Source organism: Melanotaenia boesemani, chromosome 11 (genome assembly GCF_017639745.1).
Source record: "Melanotaenia boesemani isolate fMelBoe1 chromosome 11, fMelBoe1.pri, whole genome shotgun sequence".
Classification (NCBI taxonomy): Eukaryota; Metazoa; Chordata; class Actinopteri; order Atheriniformes; family Melanotaeniidae; genus Melanotaenia; species Melanotaenia boesemani.
Genome location: NC_055692.1, coordinates 29,886,490 through 29,911,627, shown reverse-complemented (window position 1 = coordinate 29,911,627; position 25,138 = coordinate 29,886,490). Strand labels below are relative to the sequence as shown.

General features: G+C 39.5%; 1 protein-coding gene across 3 annotated transcripts; it reads right to left on the bottom strand.

The window, feature by feature from the left end:
• Positions 1 to 1,498: 1,498 nt before the first annotated feature.
• bicdl1 (BICD family like cargo adaptor 1) lies at positions 1,499 to 25,138 on the bottom strand. Of its 3 annotated transcripts, XR_006012147.1 has the most exons (12): positions 24,301 to 25,138; positions 22,924 to 23,139; positions 12,317 to 12,433; positions 11,205 to 11,216; positions 9,982 to 10,128; positions 9,692 to 9,871; positions 9,380 to 9,598; positions 8,651 to 8,794; positions 8,047 to 8,177; positions 5,637 to 5,757; positions 5,197 to 5,310; positions 3,402 to 3,484 (listed from the first exon to the last, which is right to left on the bottom strand). XR_006012147.1 is itself a non-coding variant. In XM_042000719.1 (11 exons), the coding sequence occupies exons 1-11, from the start codon at positions 24,691 to 24,693 to the stop codon at positions 3,317 to 3,319; spliced, it is 1,848 nt and encodes a 615-aa protein (XP_041856653.1). In that variant the 5' UTR covers positions 24,694 to 25,138; the 3' UTR covers positions 1,499 to 3,316. The 3 variants fall into 3 exon arrangements, 2 of the variants coding, with proteins under 2 accessions (XP_041856653.1, XP_041856654.1); XM_042000719.1 differs by lacking the exon at positions 5,197 to 5,310 and having other exon boundaries at positions 1,499 to 3,484; XM_042000720.1 differs by lacking the exons at positions 5,197 to 5,310; positions 11,205 to 11,216 and having other exon boundaries at positions 1,499 to 3,484.

Here is a 25,138-nt window from a genome sequence, read left to right as displayed (position 1 = left end):
CTTCTTAACCCATAAGAGTCCGACATGACATATTTGTCACATACAGTTTCTGAGACATTTTGCTTCAATTTATGGTATAAACTTTGCTCAAAATCCTGTTGAACACAATCTGATACTCGTCTTCTGTCCCCTAATAGATACCCAGAAGCAGAAAACCATATTGTAATTTTTTTAATATATCACATAGTAATAAATGGTAGATATCCCCCCAAAAAAATGTTAATTTTCTATATGTTAATTTTTTTGTTAAATTTTGTTAAAGGGCCAAATAAAGACCTCATATTTAAAATTTTTTTTACTTTTCTTACCATTTTTTCATGGGTGAGGCCTTAACGGGTTAAACTCGTGGTTTTTTGGTTATTTATTTATCTATTCATTTAATCGTCATCAACTATTTTTTTGGTCATCTCAGTGTGCCATATGGTATATTTATAATGTTATGGTGTTAACTAGAAAAAAGTTATAAAAAAAGACAAATTTTAAGAAATGAAAGTAAAATGGAAAGAGTAACATACATGTCCATGTAGTAATACACGTTTAGTAGCTGAATCACACCGCTGAATGCAAGTGCCAAAATCTTATCCCCAACAAAATACAACTCCATTTTTTGATAAATGAAAGTTAATAAACATATTCAGTGATGAGGAGTTTATGGATGACTCATAATAAAGATATGCTATAAAATAGAAACTCGTGAAATGTCTGTTCTTTAATATGCAAATATGTTTAATGTTCATTTCTGAGGATAAAAAAAATTGGACTGACAGAAGATTTTAGATGCCAATCTCACAGTTTTCACAAGTGAGGGTCAGAGGAAGTGAGAATACAAACTGATGTGTGATGTCAGCTTCATATTATCTATAGTTTAGTGCACAGAAGTTTTAGTAAAGGATAGAAGACATAGATGAGCTTAGGAAGGGCTGTAAGCCAGAATATGAAGGTGATGGACTGACCCAAGACAGCTGTTTGCACCATTATTTAATCTGCTGTAGGCTTATGAATGATATGTTATGAAAAGTGATATCAAACTTCTAATTTAACTAATTTTACACAACCTGCAAATCCTAATACTTTTGGATGTTTTTTTTATAAACTAATTAAAAGGGTGACTTATCAGAAAGTGGTGTCTTTATTGTCACAGAACTGAACTGGATGAATTTACCACATAAAGGAACTGATTAATGACATTCACAAAGAGAATTGTGCCACATTTTTGAATAATTTGGTTGGCATTTAAAAGCAGTTATGAATATCTTGTGCCAGCGCCACTTAATGCCACATCAGACCAGGAAATAGCATAACAAAACAAAGACAAACATACAGTGATAATGTTCATCCCACCAGAGGAATTCCTGCTCACACACAAGGAAAGAAGAGCCTACAAATAATACTGAACAGGTATATTTCTTTCTACAAAAAGATTTTCATTCAAAAGTTATGTTTTTTTCTTATAAATATATCAATTTCATCCAAACCTATTTTTTTTTTTTTTTTTAAATAAAAATCATTCTTTGGGTTGATCCTTCCCAACAACCAGCTGAGATGACATGAAGACATCTGCATAGGTTTACACAGCTGCATTTGACTTGAGTTCAAACACAGACGAACATGAGACATCACTCTGACTCACACACACTTGAAGATTTGAGGTCAACACAAACTGTGTCACCGATGGAGTCATAGATATGTTGCCTAAAATGGAAGCCCACCAGCTTAGAAATCAAAGTGCCCATGAATTATTGAAGCAAAGAGAATGGAGGTAGACCTTTTCTATTCGGAGTGAATGTGAAGCATCGCAGCAGACGTTGTCCACTCCCGAGGAAGGTGGATGGAATTGCTGTACACTGACTTATATCTATGAAATTCATCTGGTTACTCTGGAGTTGATGAGCACTCTACCTCCTTCTCAATTTGATGTAAACGTTTTGAAAATTTGGTTAACTAGGAAAATGGCTGACATCACATGGACAATGTTGGACAGTGCTTTTTCTTTTATATAATTATGAATATAATATGAACTGTAGAAAAATAAAAACACCTGCACAGTCAGTGTCAATACGTTCGGCTACCCAAAGGTTTATTCATGTGTCAGAGATTAACATGAAGGTCTGGGACCAATTAAAAGTGCTGTTTTACTTACATTCTTATCATTTACGTTAACTTGATTTAACTTGTGTGGCCATTTATAAAGAGGAAAAATATAATCAGAATAGTTTAAAAGCATTATGGGTAATGTAGTATTTAGCTGTTTAGATTTTAATATTAGATCTTAACTGTCTTTGCTGCTTTTAATCTAGAAATTCAGATTTTAAAAGCTGCGCTTACTTGTAATTTTTTTGCTCAGTTGGTACTAATTTAGCAAGTTAGCAGTCACATTTATGCCCAAATAACTCATGTTAAGGCCAATGTTAAAAGAAAATCAGCAATTCAAACAACTAGCTAAAAATGCTAAAATGCTAACCAGTGCTCAGAAGAACTTTGATGTGAGGTGAATCTTTTCTGAGGGTTTTTTCTTAGATTAACATCCTTTTCACATTTTCCAGTTTAAATGATTCATTGTGTATATAAAAATATCAACAAGTGCACCTTTAAAATGTTGCATGTCCTCAAATGTTACCAGTGAGCACATGCTAAATCAGAAAGTGAAAAAAATCCCTTTCCCCACTTTGGTTAGATGTTAAATTAACTTTCATTTGTCAGTTACATCAATGTTACTTCATGTTCCCCTGAACAAATGAATAAACCTGAGAGACAAACTGACTGCTGCATCTATGCTCTGTACTCAGAGGATAGTTAGCATCCGTCTAATGTCATCTGTCATACTCTGATGCAATACTCTCTTCTTTTATCTTCCTGCAATGTCCCGTACATGTCTGTCTTTCCCCAGACTCATTGGCCCTGATAACTGGGATGCATACATTAACTGTACATTGTATTCCATCTCTACAGAGTTGGCAGTGGGTTTGTAGAGATGGTTGTAGGCACTACAAGGAAACCTTCCTTTACGGAGGTAAACTTTGTGACCCCGTTGCATTCTGTAAGACCAAAAGCTCTCTATGAGAGGGGCTGAAGCCAAAGACTCTGGGGAAGTCCTGCTCTTTCACTTCATTCATTGTCAGCAGCCACCAGTTAATCAGTAAGAAGAATAACGGGGACTTATAAAGTGCAAATTATCCTACCCCCCCCAAACCTCAGCGTGTGCCGCTGCCTGTCTTTGGCTGTGTTGTTACCCCTATACTAAGATGTCATTTCCTCCTTGTCCCTCACCTTGTCTCTCTACACGTGTCTGCTGAGCTCAGGGTCAGTCCAGCAGGGCTCAGTTCTTTTTGAAAAAAGAGAAAAGTCTCTTGTCCCGGTCAGAGATGCGATGAGCTCGTCTTGAGGACTGACTCCGCGATGACCCTGACAGGGAGGTATTGGCTGAACGCCACTCATCCTGGTGCTTGTCCATCAACTGCTGGTCAATTACTCGGTGCATATCATCCTGAAGCAGACAGCAAAGTAACTGAGAGAATGACCAGAGAGAAGTGGCTTACAGAGATGGCAGGTGGTCAGATCTAAGAATTTCTGGAGCGTTTGGACCCACTGATCAAGTTAACTGTTGGATACTGATTACAAAGACACCACATGGATCATTTTAATTTTATCCAGTAATAAGTAATAATGACAACCTTTCTCTCAAGTACTGAGATATTAAATCATTCCTCATTGTCATTTAAAACCTTTTCAAGGTATAACACATTCAGATTAAGCTATATTTAAAAAACAACTACAATCTCTTAGTTGAGCTATCTGACTTATTTTTGCACTTTCAATTACAAACCAGTCACACAATTTATAAATTATTGCATTCTGCTGTTATTTATATTTGACACACAGTTCCAATTAAACTTAACACAAAAAGTAAGGACATTTGTGTTTGGTCAGTTATTTCTCCCCTTTAATAGCAGTTGGTGTCGTATTATACATTGGTGGAAAGCTTGAGAGGTCACCTTTATGAGGTGTAACTTATAAAGGTCATGCTACTGTGGAAAGAGAAACACAGCTAAACGTGTGAGTAGATTCAAGTACTGGCACCTGATTAACTGTGACGATCTCATATCTCCAGAATCTGGGACCTAACTACATCTTCCAGAGTGACAATGTTCCAACCACCAGGAGCCAGGATCATCAGAGAACCTCCAGAATTTGGGAGTGGAGACCTGCTATGAGTCTAGACCTCAACCCAACTAAGCACCTGTGTAATCACCTTGGTTGTGCTGTACTTGCAAGAGGGACCAGCTGGTGACCAGCATGTTGGAGAAGGTGCCGGGCTGTTGTAGTTGTGTAAGGATCTTCTACACGCCTCTGAGGCCAGGGAAAGTGTAAAATTAATTAAGTGTAAAAATGGCAAATACGTGTTGTTTCTTCCTTATTAGAGTGAGAGAGTGTGAGTGTAATCATTTTATTCACCAAGAAATTTAAGAGAGAATACCAACAGGAGAATATTGCTGGGATTTTGGCACATTTTTTGGGGGACACTACCCACATGTTTAGCTTTGTTTCTCATCCCATAAAAGAAGTTACACATCATTGTAAAGGTGACTAATCACACTTTACTAAAATATATAAAACAACATCCACTTGTATTATTAAAGGGGATTGATATATGGCCAAACACAATTTCCTAACTTTTTGTGCTTCATATTAGAAAAAGGTTGCACATATTTCTGATCATGTGCTCAATAAATCAAATCACTGACTAAAAGATTTATTATTTGACTGTCTGGAGGACAGTCATCCCTCTAAACTGCACTTACTACTTTAACTTTAAAGTTGCCATCTTTATTGTTAGTAGCTGTTGAAGCATAAAACCACCAGAGGGCTCCGACAAGCTGCGCTATCAAGTTGGAAACAACCTGCTATGGATGGCAACTTGATCCATACGTGATTAAAAATAACAGGTAAACTGACCAGGGGACCAGATTTCTAACAAAAGTAATACAGGTGAATGTGGAGAGGAGAAAGAGACAGGTGGAAGGAGAGGGAGGTGGGATTGGATGGTTTTTTGTTCAGGTTAATGGTTTAGAAACACAGAGAGATAAAGCTGGGATGGGCATTTCTCCAGAGTCAGTTAACTGTGGCGTGGAATGACTCGGCGTGGCATGACATGGTTAGTGTAGAGTGAAACGGCGGGATGGGCACCTCAGGGCTCACCTCTAAGGCAGGAGGGGGGGTACCACAGGGGAGAAAGGGTGGTACTGAAGCTGAGAAAGGCCACTAGATCAGAAACCACAAGAGCCAAACAGTAAAGAGCCCTGAGGAGGCAAACTGTGGGCACGGAGAAGAGAGAGGAAAGAGCTGCTTGTTACGGGTGAGGGAGGGGTAGGAAGGAGCTAATTTCAACCATTACAGACACGAGGTACAGAGTCTTCAGTAGTTACATGAGTTGTTTAGTGAGTATGCACTGATTCTGTTCACTGCTTCAAGTTAAATGGACTGACACCATACACAGGTTACAGAGGAGGGAAAGACAACTGAGAAACTTTTACTGAAGTTAAATATCATTTCATTCTTATTCATTAAAACATCACATATAGAAATTGTTCTAAAATCCTACAGACAGATTTTCCAGCTGCTTTTACCTATTGACCCACCTGCCAAGCCTCCAGCTGCTGCGACAAGTTGAGCTTCTGCTGGATGGCGTCCAGCAGCTGGCTGTTCAGAGACATTATGTCTATTTTACATTTGGCCAGTTCCATTTCCACAGCTTTCTTCCTGCAGGACACACAGACAGAAACCCGCATGAAGGCCTGAGAGAATCTATACCTCCTACAAGGTAAAGAACAACCCTGTTGTAAAAAAAAAAACAAAAAAAAAAAAACATTGCAATGCTGCGTTAAATTTAAATAAACACTAAATCTTATTATCTGTATCCCTGGAACCCTATTCGTAACTGCACATATAAAAGGAAAAGACAAGATCCTTCAAATGTAATAGGATGTCAAAACTGAGAACTTGGTCCTTTTATCTGGATACATAAATGCACATTTTGTATTTGATACAAAATTTGTTTTTGGTTTAGAAAGAGCATCCAAGGTGGTGCTTCAGATGAGGTTGGGGAGGGGTTCACTGTGAGGGAAAATAGGTTAATTTAAGAATGATGTTTCTCAACAACAAATATTCATCTATGCTTCATATTCATCTATAATGTTAAAAAATTTAGAGAATTTAGAAAAATATCTGCATGTAAACGACAATCCAATAAACGTGATCTTCTTCTGATTTTTTTTTTTAAATTTGTGATGGCACCATTAACTCCGAAGATTTTGGACAAAATATGCTGCTATTCAGATGACTTATTTTCCGAAAAGCAGCTGTGTTCGAGTCCAGGAGCTAAACTGGCTTACAGGCATCATGAAATATGAGCCAACAGAAAGATTTGGATGTTTTTAAACAAAAATATGCCAAAAGGACGACGGAGCCAAACTGTTGAAAGACCGAAACCTGATATGCTGAAAGTCATTGTTCTGCAATGCAAAACATTTACAGTGTTGTTCAAGGATCAAATCATGCTCCCGTCTCAACTTTTTTTTCTTCACATGGTGCTGGATCAAATCCAAACTGATGACATGAAAATGATTTATTTCCATACTTTATTCTACACTAACAACTTGTGAGAATTTGCATGAAAGCATATTGTGTATTTCTACAGATGACAGAATACATTTTACTGAAGGATTTTAATGTGTGTACCTAAAGTCAGCCGTGAACCTAAAAGAGATCTGACTAAATAAATCTTTTATGTTGTCAGCATTGTCCTTGAGAATGTTCCTTTGTTAATGAAAAGCACTCATGTCTAGTACTTTTTTTTATTTGATGTTTTAAAAAGTGTTATTATTACATGGATTCCTTCCCATAGGCTTATACTTGGAAATATATATTTACAATACTTTGATTTAAGTTATAATGGAAACTGTAGTGTTGTAATTCATGTGCCCTTCGTGTGTCTTTCTTTTTAAATCTGATTGGTTGTATGCATTTTTTTCCTGCTATGAAAAATCAGAATGTCTGTTGTGTTCTCTTAACCATAACCACCTTATCAATAAAAGTGCTAGCCAAGATTTGGACACAAATATTTACGATGAGTCAGCATATTCAGACAGCTGGCAAACAACAGACTTGTAGTTTAATGAAATAGTCATCATTTTCAGGACAATATTATAAATATACTAAATATACACTTGCTGGCCATTTAATTAGGTATATGTACTCAGTAATTTGTAAACTCAAATATCTAATCAGCCAATCACATGGCAGTAGCTCAGTGAACTTAGCCATGTTGACATGGTGAAGATGACTTGCTGAAATTCAAACTGACCATCAGAATAAGGGAGAAATGAGATTTAAGTGACTTTGAATGTGCCATGGTAACTCAAATAAGCACTGGTTCCAACCAAGGTTTGCAGAATAGCATCTCTGAACACGCAACATGTTCAACCTTGAAGCAGAATTTGGTGTAAACAAGTTATAAGCATGGATCCATCCTGCCTTTTATCAATGGATCCGGCTGGTGGTAATGTAAGTTACTTCCAGCAGGATAACGCACCATGTCATTAAGCTCAAAGCATCTGTGTGATGTTATCATGTCAATATGGAGCAAATTCTATGAAGAATGTTTCCAACACCTTGTTTAATCTATGACACCAAGAATTAAGGCAGTTCTGAAGCCAAAAGGAGGTCCAACCTAGTACTAGCAAGGTGGATCTGATAAAGAGCTAATGAGTGTAGGGTTAATAATGATCCAAGATGAAGTTGTGCTTAAGTTTCAACTGTATGATTATATTAGTTTTGTGTTTGACATAATATTTCTTACTGTGTTCAATATATTTCTTGATGGCCGCGGTATTATTATTATTTTTTTAAAAAGTGAAACCGTCACTGAGTTGATTAGGCCTATGCTGTTATGGATTACCTGGATCTATTAATGACCCATTACTTTAACGCTATATACACTGACTGCATCAGTGTGGTTATTGTCTATTCAGAATCTTTTATTCATCCTACTTGGCTATGGCGTCGTCTCTGTCTCGGATAGCACTCTGGAGCTTCTCGCTGGGTTCTCGAACTTCAGCCATCGTCCTCATCCGCTCGTTCTCCTCTCGGAGAGAGCACGTCTCCACTGAGAGCAGCGCCATCTGCAGGTAAGGATAACACAGATCTGAGAGATGCAAGGTTCACATGTTCCAGAGCACTCCTGAGCTTAAATGGCTTCGTTATACAGAGGGTGCTCATGTGTGAGATACCCAGTTAAACTGGAAATGTAGCGAGCCATGCGTTTGGAAGCCTTTTTCTGTGTACATCATGTAAGATGGCATTCAAAGCCAAGAGAAGAATGTGGGCAAGTAATGAATGCAAGCTTGAAGCAATGTCATACATAACAAAAATAAAAAGTGTGTCAAAAGGACAACAACTCTGTTGTACCAGGTCATATAAATGCTGTCCTCGGATGTGATCTGGAATCAGTGGGGGTTTTTATTTAAATGGTTGGCAGCTGAGCTTTAGTATAGACTTCTGCCTTCTGCATGTGTTCGACCTCTCCATCATGTCTTGCATACATGCACAGATACAGTACACAGGGAGTCTGCATGTGTGCAGCAGGGATCAGTACCTGGTTGTGCAGCTGTAGCAGCTCTTCTTCATTGCTACGTGTTTTTTTCTGCTCAGCTTCATACAACTCTCTGACCTCCCGCAGTTCTTCTCCCAGCTTCCTCACCTGCTCCTCCAGAGCCTCCTCATCACTGCGCCGCGAGCCCTTTTGTCACAAAACACATCCATTTCACAACACACACTTATGGGAAGTGTAGAGGTACAAGTCATATTTTATAGACAACAGTTAGAAATGAGCTATTTGCTAAAATCTGAAACATTAACATGTCAGTGTTTATTAATGTGTGCTAACTATATTTAACAAATATTGTAGTATTTCCTCTGAAATATGTGGAAAACTTGAAAAGAAAGTTGAAAAAGCACCACTTTAATGTGCTTTAAGTGTTAAATGTATCCGTTTATTTATTAATTGTTTTTAAGTGACATGTAAAGCTATGAGGATTCAGGCTGGTTTGGTGTCAATATGAACATGAAATAAAGTTTCCAAGGACAAAATTCTGATTTGAATAAATTACTTATAATATTTTTCAGTATAAATATGGAGTTAGCAGCAGTAAAAGAATCACTCATTTAAGTTATTGATAGGTAACAGATACATTGCTTTTCCAAGTTGTATTTGACAATGTATTATTTAATAAACATCGCACTGGAAACCAAGCAGCCAAACCCTCTGTAAACTGACATTTTTTAATAATATATATATATTTTTTTGTTTAGGGATGACCATTACCGTAGACTCGTTGCCATCCAGCAGGTTCTGCGTGAGCCTTCGTAGTTCTAACAGGCTGGTGTGGAGGCTCCCAGTTGGCACATCCTTGACTGAGGAAGTCTCTGAGGACTCGTCCATGGAGGAGTCAGTGGACAGCGCTGAGTCTGTGACGTCGTTTCCACGGAGATGAGAGCAAAGCGCGCGAACTTCACAGTAGGCCTCCCATAGCTGGAGACGGAGCTTGTCAGTGGAAAAAAGTTTGGATAATTAGTGATCCGTTCCTCCGGTACTCTCAGCAGGCGTAAAACAGTGAGGCTAGACAATCCAGAATACCTGTTCCCTCTCCTGCTCCTGCTCCTCCTGCTCCATGCTCTGCTCTATCTCGCACAGCAGGCTGGATGGGTGGGGGGTGAGAGTTTGGAGACTGTGCTCCTCCGTCAGCTCAGCCAACCTAGCAGTCAGCTGTCTGTGGGACACTTGAACCTCCTGGAGCTCCAACTGGCTCTGTCTCAACTGGACACAACAGAATTAATCATTGGCCATGAAAAAATAAGATTATAAAGAATGAACTGTTGAAATGAGACAAAATTTGCACACAGAAGTCATATTTCATGTGTCTGTACCTGAAGGTCCTTTTCATGACACTGTTTCTCCAACACCAGCGTCCTCTCTCGCAGGTCGTCCACAGTGTTCTGCAGCAGATCGTTCTCCTCAAGCACGGCGTGCATCCGATGCTCGATCTCCATCTTCCTCTCTGACAGCATCTTAATCTAACACACAACACTGGTTAGATACTGCGCTGTGGGAAACAGGCATGAAGTCTCTAACAATCACATGGACCGCACAGACCTGATTAAAGGCTAAATTTGGTTGTTTTCTTGACTCTGAAGCAAGCTGGGCTCTTACACAAGATTAAAAAAGCACTCCCACTGGTCGAAAGAATGTTTGTTGCCTAGCACGGCTGTTGCCACCCTCGTCTTCAGGAATGTAATTCTTGAGCGTCTACACAAAGCATGATATCAGCTTGCTCACTACCATACCAGCTCAACAGCCTTCCACTGAAGGCTAGCACTGCCACAACACAGCAGTTTTGTATCTGCATGTGCAGCTTTCCCATTAAACATCACTTCTAGTTCACTTTTATCCTTGACCTACATCTGGTAACCTGCCTCACAGCACAGGAGCTTACATTTGGATCAGTTATTTTTCTCTACCATAAAGATCAGTGGTTTCTGGGTATTTTGAGCCGCTAGAGTCTGTGCTTTCCCACAAATATACTAAAAAGCCATTAGTCATCAGCATATGTCATATGAAGGCAAAGCACTGGAAAAGTGGGAGCACCCAGACATTGCAGCATCCCAGCTAAATATAGAGCAGTAGCCTTTTATCCCAATTATAGCGCAGGCTCTGCAGTCTGGGTGTTTTCTCCCTGCTTTGAAGAGAAGCAACAGCAACATCTGAGCTCCTTTTCAACACACACCCGGCTTTTCATACATGAGCAAATTGACATCACAACACATTTCATGCTCTGTTAACACATTATGTTTGTCATGCTTTTGACAACAGAAAACAGGGACTGGAAAAAGGATGTGAGATGTCAAATTGGAGTGTTATAATTTGATGATTTTAGCTGGGTGTTTGTGAAATTTAAAGACATTAGACATAATATTTTTATGAGGTTCATAAATTGACTTGGCATAATAGTAATTTTCTTCCTCATCATCAGAGAAGCAGCTGAAAATTGAAGAGGAAGCCCAGTAACAGAGCAATCCTTGTTTCTGTTGTTTTACAGGCTTCACATGCAGCATGCAGTCCGGCCGACACCCAGCAGGGAGGAACCACTCACTTCTAGCCCTTGCTGTTCCAACCAAGATGAAAGGAAGGTGAGGGAAGGAGGAAAGACAACGATTAAGGTAAAAAAGACAAGGCTTAAAAGAAATCCCACAGCTTCCTTCACAAAGTAAACACTATGGGTGAAAAGTGAGCACTGTCCTCTAAGGAAGGATGATTTTCCTCTTATCATCCATGGAAGCTGAGACTTGGTGATCTTATTGAACAAAAACTGTTGTGGTGAACTATAAAAATGGAGCATTGATAACTGAACACACTATCAGTGGGTTACCAGTGAGAATAAGTGGAAGACATAAATACACACATATTCATGCTAGAACAAAGCTTAGTCAGTTAAGAGCCCTTATGTCATTGGAGTTTTAGGAAGAATTCATCAAGGAAGCTCTTTTCCATTATCTTGGCTTTTATTCCCTGAAATCTGGGCTTTTCCTTTTCCTCTTCATCACTTCTGTTCTTCCAAATAGAAAACATTCCTAATTCTGAATTTGGACGTTGCTTCTTTGGTCTAATGATCTTCTTGTCCACTAATCACATTGTATTATCTTTTCTTTAAAAACTCATTTTTATTCTGTCATTCTTCCTTAAGACTGAATCGTAGACAGCCCACCTCTTCTCCATCTTCATTTCTTCCTGATGCCCAACGAGGGGCCTCTTCATTTCCTCATCCCCCACCAGGGTGTAGACTCCAGGATCTGTCCAACCCTTTTTGTTGATTTGTCCTCTCATTATTGAAGTCAGCTGAGATTCTATCTAAAGTTTTCTTACACAAGCTACAAGTTAAACAAGACTAAGTAAAAATATAACAGCCAAAGTCTAAAGTGTGCAAAATTAAGCTCTGAATACGAATTCAACTTTACAATAATGAGAAAGACTGATAACGCTTTCAAATGTTGGAGTGTCTTTCTTTATATTCGCTGCCACCTCAGCCTCTTTCATGAACAACAACCAGGTTCAAACAGATGTCATATATTTTGCACATCAGATAAAACAAAGCAAATATACCTGTAAGGTTTTATATTTAGCTTGTAACTGCTGAAGCAGTGCCCACTCTGATTAGTACAATTCATTCAATAATGTTTAGCATAAAGAGGTGAGGTGGTGTCTGACCTCAGCCTGTAGGGTCTCTAGTCGTGTCATGTGCTGGCTTGTAGACATACTCTTCTCCCTGAAGTCGTCCCGTAATGAATGGACCTGAGTGGACAGCTGCCTCTCCACCTCTGCAGCCTGTACATGGAGAGAAAGACAGAAGATGACAGAAATTCATTTTACTTTGAAAGAAAAATGATTGCATTATCTGAGATTATTCATAAAATCTGCACAGGGGCCTTACCAGCAGTGACAATTGGAGTCTGAAAGCAAATAACAGGTGCATGAGGACGTGCATTTGTTACCAGTATTAGCCCAAACCAGCCTGTTCATCTAAACGGTGCATTTGATAGCCTGTTCTCTAAAAGCATCAATTGCCTAAATATCGCAGCTTAAGTTGAAAATCTTCAGCAGAAATGATCTGTTCAGCATTTGTTCCATCCAACGCAGCAGCAGACTCAGTGATCACTACAGCTCATTGGACAGGTGAGATCAGGCCACACGGAGCCTGGCTGCGCATCATTACCATAACGCTGCACTCAAGAAGCTGCTGTTCACCTTTTCATCACTGCCATGGCAACAGCAAATCCTAAAAAGCATTCTTTTCATACAGCTCTCTTAAATAGTGAAACGTGGTAAATAAACCAAAAACATGTACGACAATAAAAAAAAGCTTTCAAATTATTATGATTTTCTTATGAGTTACATTTTACTCACTGAAAGTTGAGTTGAAGCCAAAATGACTGCTTGCATCAATATGAATTACACCCTCTAGATGGCACTATACACTGAACACTTCTTGATGAGAAGCTCAGAGATATCTGAGAGGATTCAACAGCTGGCCATGTGAATGCATTAGCCTGGTTTAGTTTACTTCAGTCCTTAGACCTGCTTCTAGCCTCTAATTGTGTTCTTCAGGGAGTCTCTGGGAAACAACAAAGATGGCTGTTTGTCAGCTCCATCATCAAGTAACTAAAGTTGCTGCAACATGGAAGAACTTTGACTTTTCTGTAGCTCCGATGTGTTTGACACAAGTGGAGAAATAATGTAGAGATTTTGAGCTGTAGTAAATATATTCATCACCCACCTCCCAGTGCAAAGGAGTCACATTCATACGTTTTACGTTATATATTTAGCAATATTATTAAACATTTATCAAAACAAGCTTCACCTGTCCATCACAGAGACTGACAACCATGCAAACACTCATACACACAGACATGTTAGAATCTGATATGCATTTATGAAGAGAAGTGAGATCCCAGAGTGAAGCCGTGCAGGTACATGGACTGCATCTGCACGGGGGGGAGGGTTAATTCAGGTTTGAACCACTCTATCGCCACATGACCAGAATAAAGTGGATACATTCCTTATTTTGTTAAAGTGCATTTATGATAGTGTGGTTATATCACATCTACCACAGTGGAGAATTAAATCCCTTCCCCTCATTTCCATTAGACCACAAATAACTTCTACATTTTTAAAGCTTTGAACAGCAGATTAGAGTAATTGCTCAGTGGCATGTTTAAATATTCTAGTTAAGTTGTCATTCACAAATTAGAACAATATTAGTTCACATCCAGTAAAACCTAATTTAAAAACAAAACAAAACATTATTCTAATGAAAATAAAGCCAGAGTGGAGTGATTTGCAAATTTCATAAACTAACTTTCTAATCACAATTAAATATTAAAAGTGAGACATTTTAATATTTCATGAACAATATTAGCTCATCTTGAGTTTGAAGGCAGCAAGAAGCCTCAAATGTTGAGTTTTTTAAAGTTTAAGGTTGGAAAAGAACCATGTTGTGTAGCACCCTCTCTTCTTTTAACAGCAGTACATAAACAGCTGGGAGGTGAGGAGAGCAGTTTACTGGGGTTTTACTGGAGTTTTAGGAGAGGAATGTTGTCTTATTCTTGCAGGATTCTACTGGCTCAACAGTCCTGGGTTTTCTTTGCTGTATTTTGTGTTTCATGATGATCCCGGTGTTTTCAAGCGGTGAAAGATTCTTCTAGTCTGGTGACATGCTGTTGTAATAGATGATGTATGCAGTTCAGTATTCTGTATAAGAGCAGATGTTATAAAATTGAAGCCTTTCCAAATGTTCTAATTTCTAGCTCCATAGGCACAAATCATCCTACATACCATCAGACATGCAGGTTGGAGTCTTGATAACAAGCTGGACAGTTTAGTCCCTGTCCTCTTAATTATTAAAAAATAATTTCAAATATCGATTTTTCTGACCACAGAAGTTTTCCATTTTGCCTCATTCCATTTTAATTGGCTGAGAGAAGATGTTCTTATGGCGTATGTTCCCATATGGCTTCTTCTTGCATGATAGAGCTTTATCCTGCTTTTGTGAGCTGTGTTCACTGACAGAGACTTCTGGAAATGTTCCTGAGCCCATGCAGTGATTTAGACAGAATTATGGCTTTTGCAATTAAATCTGTGGTTCTGGATATTATGGAAAACCAATACTTATTTTGTGACTGTGTTTCTAACACACAATGACTATGAGATATTTGATATTATGTGATGTAGATGATGAAATATTCAAAGTGTTTGCAATATTTCATTGAGGTTTATTCTAACGTTGCTCCCCATTTTGTAAATCCAGGGTTTTTTTCAGTTTTTTTGCAGATTGATGAACTTGTGGCCTTCTATAGTACACAGAGGCTCTGCTTCTCTAAGGTGCTCCTTAATGTCACTTTACTAGCCTTTTTGCCAATTAACCTAATTAGGAGCAACACATTCCTCCACCTGCTTCACTTTATTGTAACTTCCATTTCCAGCCTTTTATATTTATCCTGACCCAACTTTTTTTTTTAGATGTTTCCACCATCATCTTCAGTTCATATTTTCTGACATAGAAGTGTTTCACTTTCAACGTTTTATATGTTTCTATGTTCCATTGTGAATAAAATATTGTTGAGATTGTATGTGATTGCATTGTTTTTTTAAATAACATACATTACATGCATTTCTTTAACAGTGTCCTAACTTCCTTGAAATTGGAGCTGATGCTCTGTGACCACAATTATTTGCAAGTTAACACTTTAACAGATTAAATAGAAAAGGAAGGAGGTTTAATGCTTTATGTATCATAATCAAAGTCCTACTCCAAGCTGTATTACCTAAGTGCACATCTGTGTTCCTCAAAATGATAAAAAAAAACATTTTGTAATTGAACAAAATCTGTTTGCCTACAAAAGACTTGTGGCATGACTACTCTTTTCATTGTCCATTGAACTGGGATCTCAGCCTGTTTACTGATGCTCTGTTACACTTATAACGTCGGGGTAATTCAGCTATAAATGTTTGAACTCGAGAGCAATCCCCAAGACAAGGAAACAAAATTATACAAGGTTGTATGCAAGTGGAAGTATTAGGTAATAGATTATTTTTATGTCACTTTCTACAGTTTTAGGTTCTACTTATTTTCTTCTAGTTTTGGCTTTAGCACCGCTAACTGGTCAGCAACCTATTGGTGTGCTCAGGCCGGCCACAGGCTCTCCAGGGACTCCTGCTCCTCACTTAATGACATTGTCCATGTCAGACAGCCCAGGCGGTCTGCACATTCAAAGCAGAAATCCTCAGCTTCTTCACTAATGACTGATTTTATACATGATATGTCTTCTAATGTATAAAAAGGGGTTAAAAGCCTGATTTTAGGCAGGTGAAAATAAGGAAAGAACTTATTTGGCAAACAGAAACTGCTCCTTCAAGAGAGGAGCCGATGTGAAAACAAAGTTTAAAACACAAGTTCGGATAAAGTGTACATTTTTTTTTTTTATCATTTTGTCTTTGGGTTCATGTTATGAAGCTTTTCTGCAACCAGATGTGCATTTCAGTGCAACCACTACAAACCATCTGTTTTCTCTGAGCTGAAAACAGATGTGCAGTTTGCAGAGACCAGTGCAGCAGCAGATCAGGTCAAAGCAGTGACATGGCACCTGACACACTGACCCAGTAAGCTGACAGATTTGAAGGCGTGCTGGAAAACCACAGAGTTGACCGCTGACTTGCAGACAGTCACTTAATCTGCACACAAATTCATCAGATCCCAGGTTTAAGCAGTGGAGGACAAATGAGGGGAAAAAAAGTCTGACCACTGTGACAGTCTCTAGAGCTCAATGTAGAGACATGTCGTTTTATTCCCAGATTCACTCTGAATCTGACAAACCTGACTCAGATACTTTCAAGGTCCGAGGTGGCTGAACCTTGAATCAAGTTACTGCATCCTTAGCTGTTTTCGTGAATAGATTCCCATGGTAACAACACATGGAGTTTCAATTTGCATGTCACTCTAGTTGTCATAGCAACCAGAGAGAAGTGGGACCGATAGAGCTGAAACTTGTGGTCTCAATGCTTCTGGTGTTTTCCTGAGTCATTTTCACAGTGCATTGCCTTGTCTAGACTCAGGGAGGGTGGGCCACCTGATGTTCAAGTTGCATAACAAATACTGCAAAGTGGCAATATGTGGCAATCACAAAGCTACGTCTGGGAGCAACACCTTGTTCTGATGGGAAACAGACTATACGCTGATGGCTGGACAGATTCCCAGGGAACAAGTTCAATAGGCTGTAAAAAGAGGAAGAACACTCTTAGTCTTATGCACATCTAAAATAGATAAACTTTCTATTAAGGCTACAAGCAAGAAAAGAGCCAATTCATCCGTTACAAATCATTATATTACACCCTGCTTGTTAAGTTGTTGCATAAAGTTTAGCAAAAAGAATAATTACTCTTCTATTACAGTTTCAAATGAGCACCACTGATGATCAGTAGAGCCTGCTGTCAGCGTTTAATTTAGTCTGTTCAGTCAAATTCACCATGGCCATAAAACATGGGAGACATTTGCTGCTGAAGTCAGTGCATGTCCAGCCTTCCCAGAGCATGTGAGGTAATGTCATTACAGAAAGGTCCCCTTCCTGCTGGTTCACGCTGATCAGATTAGGCCTGAGGAGACTGGCTGTCCTGGCACAGAGACCAGCACGAACGCACCTACTGGATCAATTACAATGTGTACTCTATACACAGATTTATCAACCAGTATTTGAAAATTTAATCAGGCATGTAAACACACACATACAATGACATAAGAGTAGCCTGGGGGAGGGCTGTGTTAGTCCAAGATAAGGCAATAAGATGTGAAAATTTTATTTTATTATAATTTTAATTTTTTTTATTTTACTTTGCCCAAATATCTCAGGAACTTGTCATTAATTAATTAATTAGAGCATGGACTCAAGTATGTTTGGCTCCTGACAACATGCACACGGCAAGACTGTCAGTACAGATTATAGCTAATCCGCTGCTGTAGCTTAACCATTGCATTACATCACTTCCTGTATAGAGTCTTGTCTTCAAGGTCACTTCACTGCAGCCACCTGGGGAGTGGTAAAAACTGATCCCTGAGTTTGTAAGACATGAAACATTATTGTTAGAATTTAGCCTTTGGGTGGATTCAGTTTACTTACAAATTCATCCTCTGAAAAGCTGCACAAAGATTAATTTTCTATACCACTTATTCCAAACCAGGATCACAGGGAAGCTGGAGCCTATCCCAGAAATTAGCAGGTGAGAGACAAGGAACAGCCTGGACAGGTCACCAGTCTTTTACAGGGCCAACAGAGAAAGACAAACAACCACTCACACTCACTCCTAGGGTGAATTTAGAGTGACCACTTAGCCTAATCTAAATGAGCAACTACAGGCCTATCTCTATCTTCCATTTCTAAGTACGATAATTGAAAAAGCCATTTTCATCAGCTAAATGACTTTTTAACACGAAACAACTGCTATGATGTCTTCCAGTCAGATTTTAGAGCACTGAGACTGCTCTGACTGAAGTCATTAATGACATATGTTTGAATATAGACAATGGAAAAGTGTCAGTCTTAGTCTTACTGGACCTCAGTGTAGGCATTTGATACAGTCGACCACAATATATTGCTCAAATGACTGGAGAACTGGGTGGGCCTCTCTGGTACTGCACTACACTGGTTTAAATCTTATTTAGAGAACAGAAAGTACTTTGTGTCAATAGGTAACTTTGCATCGGAGCAGACAAGAATTACATGGGGAGTTCCCCAAGGTTCCATCCTGGGGCCTCTTCTGTTTAACATCTACATGCTCCCACTGGCACAGGTCATAAAGAGAAACAAAATTAGTTACCACAGTTATGCAGATGACACACAGATATATATTACAATGTCACCAGAAGACCAAGGTCCCATATAGGCTCTTGGTAAGTGCATTGAGAAAATTAATGACTGAATGTACCTGAACTTTCTTCAATTAAACAAAAACAAAACTGAGGTGATTTTCTTTGGAGCCAAAGAGAAACGATTAAAGGTCACCACAGAGCTTCAGGCTATACACCTAAAAACCACCAGCTAGGTTAATAATCTGGGTGTATTGATGGACTCAGACCTTAACTTTGAGAAACACATTAAGGGAATCACAAAATCAGTCTACTATCACCTTAAGAATATATTAAGGGTAAAAGATCTTATGTGTCAGCAGAACCTGGAAAAACTAGTCCATCCTTTCATTTTTAGTTAGCTTGATTATTGTAACAGTGTTTTTACAGGTTCTACCTAAAAAATCAATTAGACACCTGCAGCTGATTCAGAATTCAGCTGCTCGACTCCTCATTAAGACCAAGAAAGTGGACCACATCAGTCCAGCTCTGAGGTCTTTACACTGGCTGCCTGTTCGTCAGAGAATAGACTTTAAAGTTCTGCTGCTGGTCTATAAAGCTCTGAATGGTTTAGGACCAAGATACATCAGTGACCTCTTGGCCCAGTATGAACCCACCAGAACCCTCAGGTCATCTGATTCCAGTTTCTTATCAGTTCCCAGAGTCAGAGCCAGACATGGAGAAGCTGCATTCAGCTTCTATGCTCCACATGTCTGGAACAAACTCCCAGAAAGTCTCAGATCAGCTGAAACACTCAGTTTATTTAAATCCAGGTTAAAGACCCACCTCTGCTGCATTTCACTAGTTTTTATTTAGAAGTCAAAATCTGCATCTGGTTCTTTGATTCTTGAATTTTAAAACTTGATCATGTTTTTAATACTGTTTTTAACCAATGTTCTTTCTTTTTCATTTTTCTTTTTGTTTTTAATGTTAAATTATGCTTATTGTATTCTGTAAAGCCTGCCCTTTGAATAACCCTGTCATTGAATTGTGCTGTACAAATAAACTTGCCTTGCCTAACATGCATGTCTTTGAACTGTGGAAGGAATGCAGAGTACCTGTAGAACTCTTGCACACAAGGAGAGAACAAACTCCGCAGGCCGCTGTTTCAACCCTTTCACAGCCATTTCTGAAACCAGTAACCTTGTTAAATCTACAAGATAGCATGCAATCTCACAATTTACGCTATGGAGATTTTCCCCCAAACTTTAGATATTCCATGATTTCTGTGATCAATTGTGACTATTTAGGGGATGAAGAGACTTCCCACTGCGACTCCTAAGGGCTTAAATAAAGGTTTATGAACTTCTATTCTTTGGATCTTTAAGACGTTTAATCTAAAAGGCTTCTTCAGGTTAAAGCAGTGGTTCACAAACTTTTTCAACTGTGCCCCCATATATATATATATATATGAATTAGAACTATGTAACTTATTATACTCATAACATCAGACTTGAGGGAGATGGAATAAGTAACACAGTTACGGTTAAACCAAGAGCCAGATATCTGCCCTCTTTCATCCCAGTTACCTGTTTCTCCATAACTCTCTTAACCCTAAACTTGTAACTCCATAATCCTAAACTCTGTTTTGCAGTTCTTCTTCTTCTTCTTCTTTATATTTTTTTTGTCAGCTGGCAAAATCTAATTGGTGCATTACTGCCACCAAGTGATCTGGAGTGTGGACCGAGATGTTTCCAAGAGCCCAAGTTGTCTGCTACATTTTCCAAATTTAAGGATTACCGTGACCTAGATGACTGAAAATCTATACCAACATATTGCTATTGGAGCATAATGAGCATTTCTGGCTAATAAATAGTGGTAAGCTAGCATATTTCACATACGGTTGTATTGACCAGAGGCACCCTTTGTGAAACAGTAAAGGTGGATGAATCTCAGGTTGATTAGAGAAAGTAAAGAAAGTGGATACACCTTACTTATGTGTTTGCTTTGTTTAGTGTTTGTTTGCACTGGTGCAGGAGATTGATGATAGTGTGATCCTGGATGTGTACCTGAGAAGGAGAGTCTGTTTCCTATTGAACTGTTGGCTATAAGTTCCTGCCCATGTTGCCTACCATCAGAGTTTATCTGCATGACTTTGGTAGTTATGCATATATCGTCTAACACTGCTGTTGATGCTGCATGCGACATCATCAGCTCAGTTGTTGCCAAGCAGCAAACACAACATCCCAATGCAGTGAATTTCCCAGTTTGTGGGATCAATAAAGTTTAATCTATCTAATTTAATCATTTGATCCCTGTAGACCATGCCTAAACAGTTCTTAAATTCTTATCATATTTAAAAAGGTATTTTTTGTTTTGTGAAATAATTTTAGTCATTAATAACACAGAGTGACCTTATAGTTTTACATTATTTTCTCATTTTATATGGTTTGTGTGTTAATATAAACAAAGTTGCTGCTGAAGTGGTGGCTCCATCAGTCAATAGCATGGTCATGTGTCCTTTCAGGACTTTAAACTGGCAAGCCAGGGCAACAATAACAAACTTGTTATCACTTAGGGGTCACATATAAACCAAGTGCAATAATTACATGGTTATGAACAAAGTTAGCATGAGACTATATACTGTAGGATCCCTTTGATAATAATAAGATTGTTCCACTTAAAGAGTTATGAGAAAAAAAGGGGGGCAGATAGCAGGGGGCCTCTGGTGGCTTTGCTGCTACAAGGTTTCCTCAGGGTAGTCTCATATTCAGTCAGAGTTGTAAACAGCTAATATTACTTAGTCACAGCCAATTGCTTAGTAATAAGCTCAGACCAAGAGGGAAATGAGGAGATGAAAGACAAAGAAAAGAAAAAAAAAGAATGATAGAAAGCATGAGCACTGAGGCTGACCTCATTTACCTTCTTACCCAGCAGGTTTCCCCTCATCTGTCCAACTGAATCATGAGGTGCGGATCAATGCATTCAATTAGGTCTCATGAATTTTACTGCGTTACAAAGACCAAAAGTGTGCTGTCCCCCTAAAGCACAACACAGAACACTCTCTGGGGATATCATTATATATTCCTACAGGCAGCTTTCAGTTGAATTAAATGTAGTTTAATTATGCTAAGTGCCTGCATTTACAGCCATCCACAACTAAAGAAACCAGCACAGCGTCTTTGATTGCTGTGTGGTGATGGTTAGGGACCTTCTTTAATCTGATTGAGATGAAAGGGAGAAGCTGCTCTGCCTGCCAGTAAGCTGGGGGTTAAAAATCCACCTGAAAGAACCTCCTCCTCTGTGAGCAGCAGGTGCCAGGCAGCAGATCATATCATCCCCTAGGAGTGGAGGGGAAGGAACACACAACATGAGCATCATGACAGCCAGCACTGCTGACTGGGTTATCAAAGCACCTGGACAATCTTGTCAACCTTTTGTGTAGCTCTGAGGCCTCCAAATGCAGCCAAACTGCATGGCAGCAGTCAGTGTTTTTGTTTGTGTATGGAGTGATTTTTACAGGTGTATGTGCTGCAAATTCCTCAGACAAGCTGGACAACACGGCATGATTCTGCTCATCCTCATTAAATCACTGCAGGACATTAGAAATGACTCTGTATGACTGAAACTTCAATGAAAAATGCAGAAAACAGAGCACTAAAACATTGCATAAAAGCAACACAATCAGGTAAAATTAGTATAAGTATTTGGCCATTCAGTCTAAAATAAGGTCCCTGTTTTGGTGTAAGCTGAACACACTGAGAAGCTGCACTGAGCGCCTTAGGAAGGATTAATCAGTTTTAGCTACAACCGTTAGCACTGTCAGTATCTTCAGTCTCCCTCTACAGCCAGTCTCAGTTCATCTTGATGCATGTCAGCTATTTCCAATCAGGATATACTGAAGCTTGAACTTTTAACCCAAATCCCGAGCATGTTTTTATTTATCAATCTGTCTCAGAACCTCTTTCAGGGCATATTCTCTTCAGTTAGTCTTAATAACTGCACTCAAATTACCTGTCAATATGCAGAGTGCGATTGCATAAGTGTGCAGTCCAATTGTTGTAAATGATTTAACAGAAGACCCGGAAGCTCACTGTTATATTGATGAGCTGGCATAATTCAGGTGAAGTGACACAGACAGGCTGAGCAGGGGACAGGGGGTGTGGATCCACCCTGAGGGGTGATGAATCCTCACTTGACTGAGTACCTTATGTCATGCCAGCCAGGCAAAATTGAATTGGCCCTGAAGAAAGGCTGAGAAGAAACACAAAGTGCATGCATATGAACACACACACAGCCATTCGGGTAAAATATGTGTCTTGGTTGGGTGGAGGGGCATTTAAAGCAGCATTAGGACCATGTGACACAATGACTCAATGCCTAGACTAAATAAATCTTCTGTGCAGGCTGGCCCGGTGGCTTAAAGCACTACATCTTAAGCAAATTTATACACACAAACACACACATGGATGTTGCTCCTCACCCTGTTGAGTTGCTCTAGCAGTCTATGGTTCTGTTCAGAGAGCTCCCTGATGGCCTTGGTCTTGTCCCTGTCAGCCTCTCTCAGCTGGACTTGATGGCGCTCCAGCTCACCCTGAAGCTGCTGGACGTCGGTCTCCAGCTCGGCCACGCGGCCCTCCCACTCCCCTTCCCGACTTTCCAGACGCCGTCGCAACTCATGTTTCTCTTGCTCCAAGTGCTAGATGTGGATGCAGGGACATAAAGTTATAATCTGCATCAGATGTGTTAAAGAAAAGACACTAAGAAAGTTCCACCATATTCTTATTGTTATTGAATGTTGGTCATTTTCTTAAGAAAAATATGGAGAAATGATAGTAGCTCATTCACATGAAAACATAATAAACATGGAAAAAAGTGTTCATAAACTGAGATTTTATTAAAATAAAAATGCAAAGTGCAAGAAAAAAATACTGACAACTGAATCTGCTTCACTGACAGTGAATATATCAGAGTTTTATTTTAATTATTAGTTCGCTTATTCATGTTGGGAATATAAAGAATAACAAGCTTCTTTTAAATGATCTAAACTGTATTACATAGTGTAAAGAAGCCCTCCATTACTGGTTTGATGGGGGTTGTTGTGGCTAAGTCAAAGGCTAAACCAGCTGGTATCTGCGTGGCCATTATTTTCCTCTTTGGATAAAGGCCAACACAAGAAGAGAGATCAAAGAGCATCAAAACAAGAACACAAAATAATGTCAAGACTTATAATGATGAGACATCAAGAAACATCATTAATGACAAGAAGAGCTTGCATCAGCTTATGTGTTCGAGCACCAACATAAGGATGAATATGGATCAAAGGGCTGAACAAATGCCCAACAGATACATTAGGTCCTGGACACCCACAGGATTAGTCTTTGTGGCGTTTTTTTTTTTTTTTATGTTTGTTTGTTTGTTTGTTGTTGTTGTTTGTTTGTTGTTGTTGTTGTTTTTTTTATGTTTGTTTTGTTTTGTTTTTTTTTGTTTTTTTTTGGTTGGTTGGTTGTTTTTTTAAGACGATGTGCTGGCTTATACAACTATTTGAAAACAACCTGAGCAAAAGCTCAGCCCTCCCTGTAAACATAATGTGAGGAATAATTCACAAATTATGCTATGCTTTTGGCCTTGTTATTTGTTTTGTGTAAACATAAAAAGGACTAATGGCCAACATGAGGATGGACATGTTAAGATTTTTCTGTATAACTTTTTGTTTAGTTTTTTTTAGCTAATAGAGCATCAGGTACAACTTGTTTGAGTGTCTTTAAATCATAAAGGCTCAAAGTTGACTGTAAGATGTTCATGCTATGAGGTAAAACTAAAAAGAGACTTGGGAAAACTTTAGTCAAATATAGTTTACCTCTAATTTCTCGTTGAGATCTTTGTGCATTTTCTCATATTGCTTGGTCAAGTCTTGGTTTCTTTCAAGCAAAGCTTTGCCGAGTTTAGCAGCTAGAACCAAGTCTTTCTCCTTTTGTCGGAAAAGCAACAGTAAGTCCGCGTTATGTCCCACTGCAGGCGCCTCTAGGTCCGACAGCTCCTCCTCGTCTCCCCGCTCCCCGGTGATCATGGCCAGTTCTTCCTCCAAGGCCATGCCGAGGCCTCCGGAGCCGGCTTGTCGCAGCGAGTGACCCTGGAAGCCGCCGGGCTCCTGAGCGGCGGGACTGGCTCGCGGCTCCATGCAGTCGCTGTCCAGCTCCAGTGGTGCTGAAACCACGGCGGACGTCTGCAGGTCCAGGCAGAAAGCGGACATCGCCGCCCGGAGGAGGAGAAGCCAACAGATAAGAGCCGACTGTCTTCACTCCGGATGAGCCCACCCTGCCCCGACCGGGTTGGACTGACCGGACCATCCATCCATTTTTTCCCTCAGAGCAAAACCAGGTCCAGTTAAGACAGTAAACTGTTGATTTCCCAGTTTTCTCACGTCCCTCTTCTCCTGTTAACCTACAGGCAGTGATTCTGGCTCTGGTTGAATCCCAGCAAACACCTCCTTCTCTGCAGCTCCACTCACCGCCTCTTTATCGCACTGATTTCTTTCTATCCCGGTATAAACCGCCTGGATGAGCTCTTCGCATCCGTCGGTCGGTCAGGGTCCACCCCGCCTCGGGGTCCTGGATGCCCCATAATGATAAGCCCGTTACACCGAAGGCACTTGCCAGCCAAACACGATAAAGCGCGATCCCGATGCCTTGTCAACC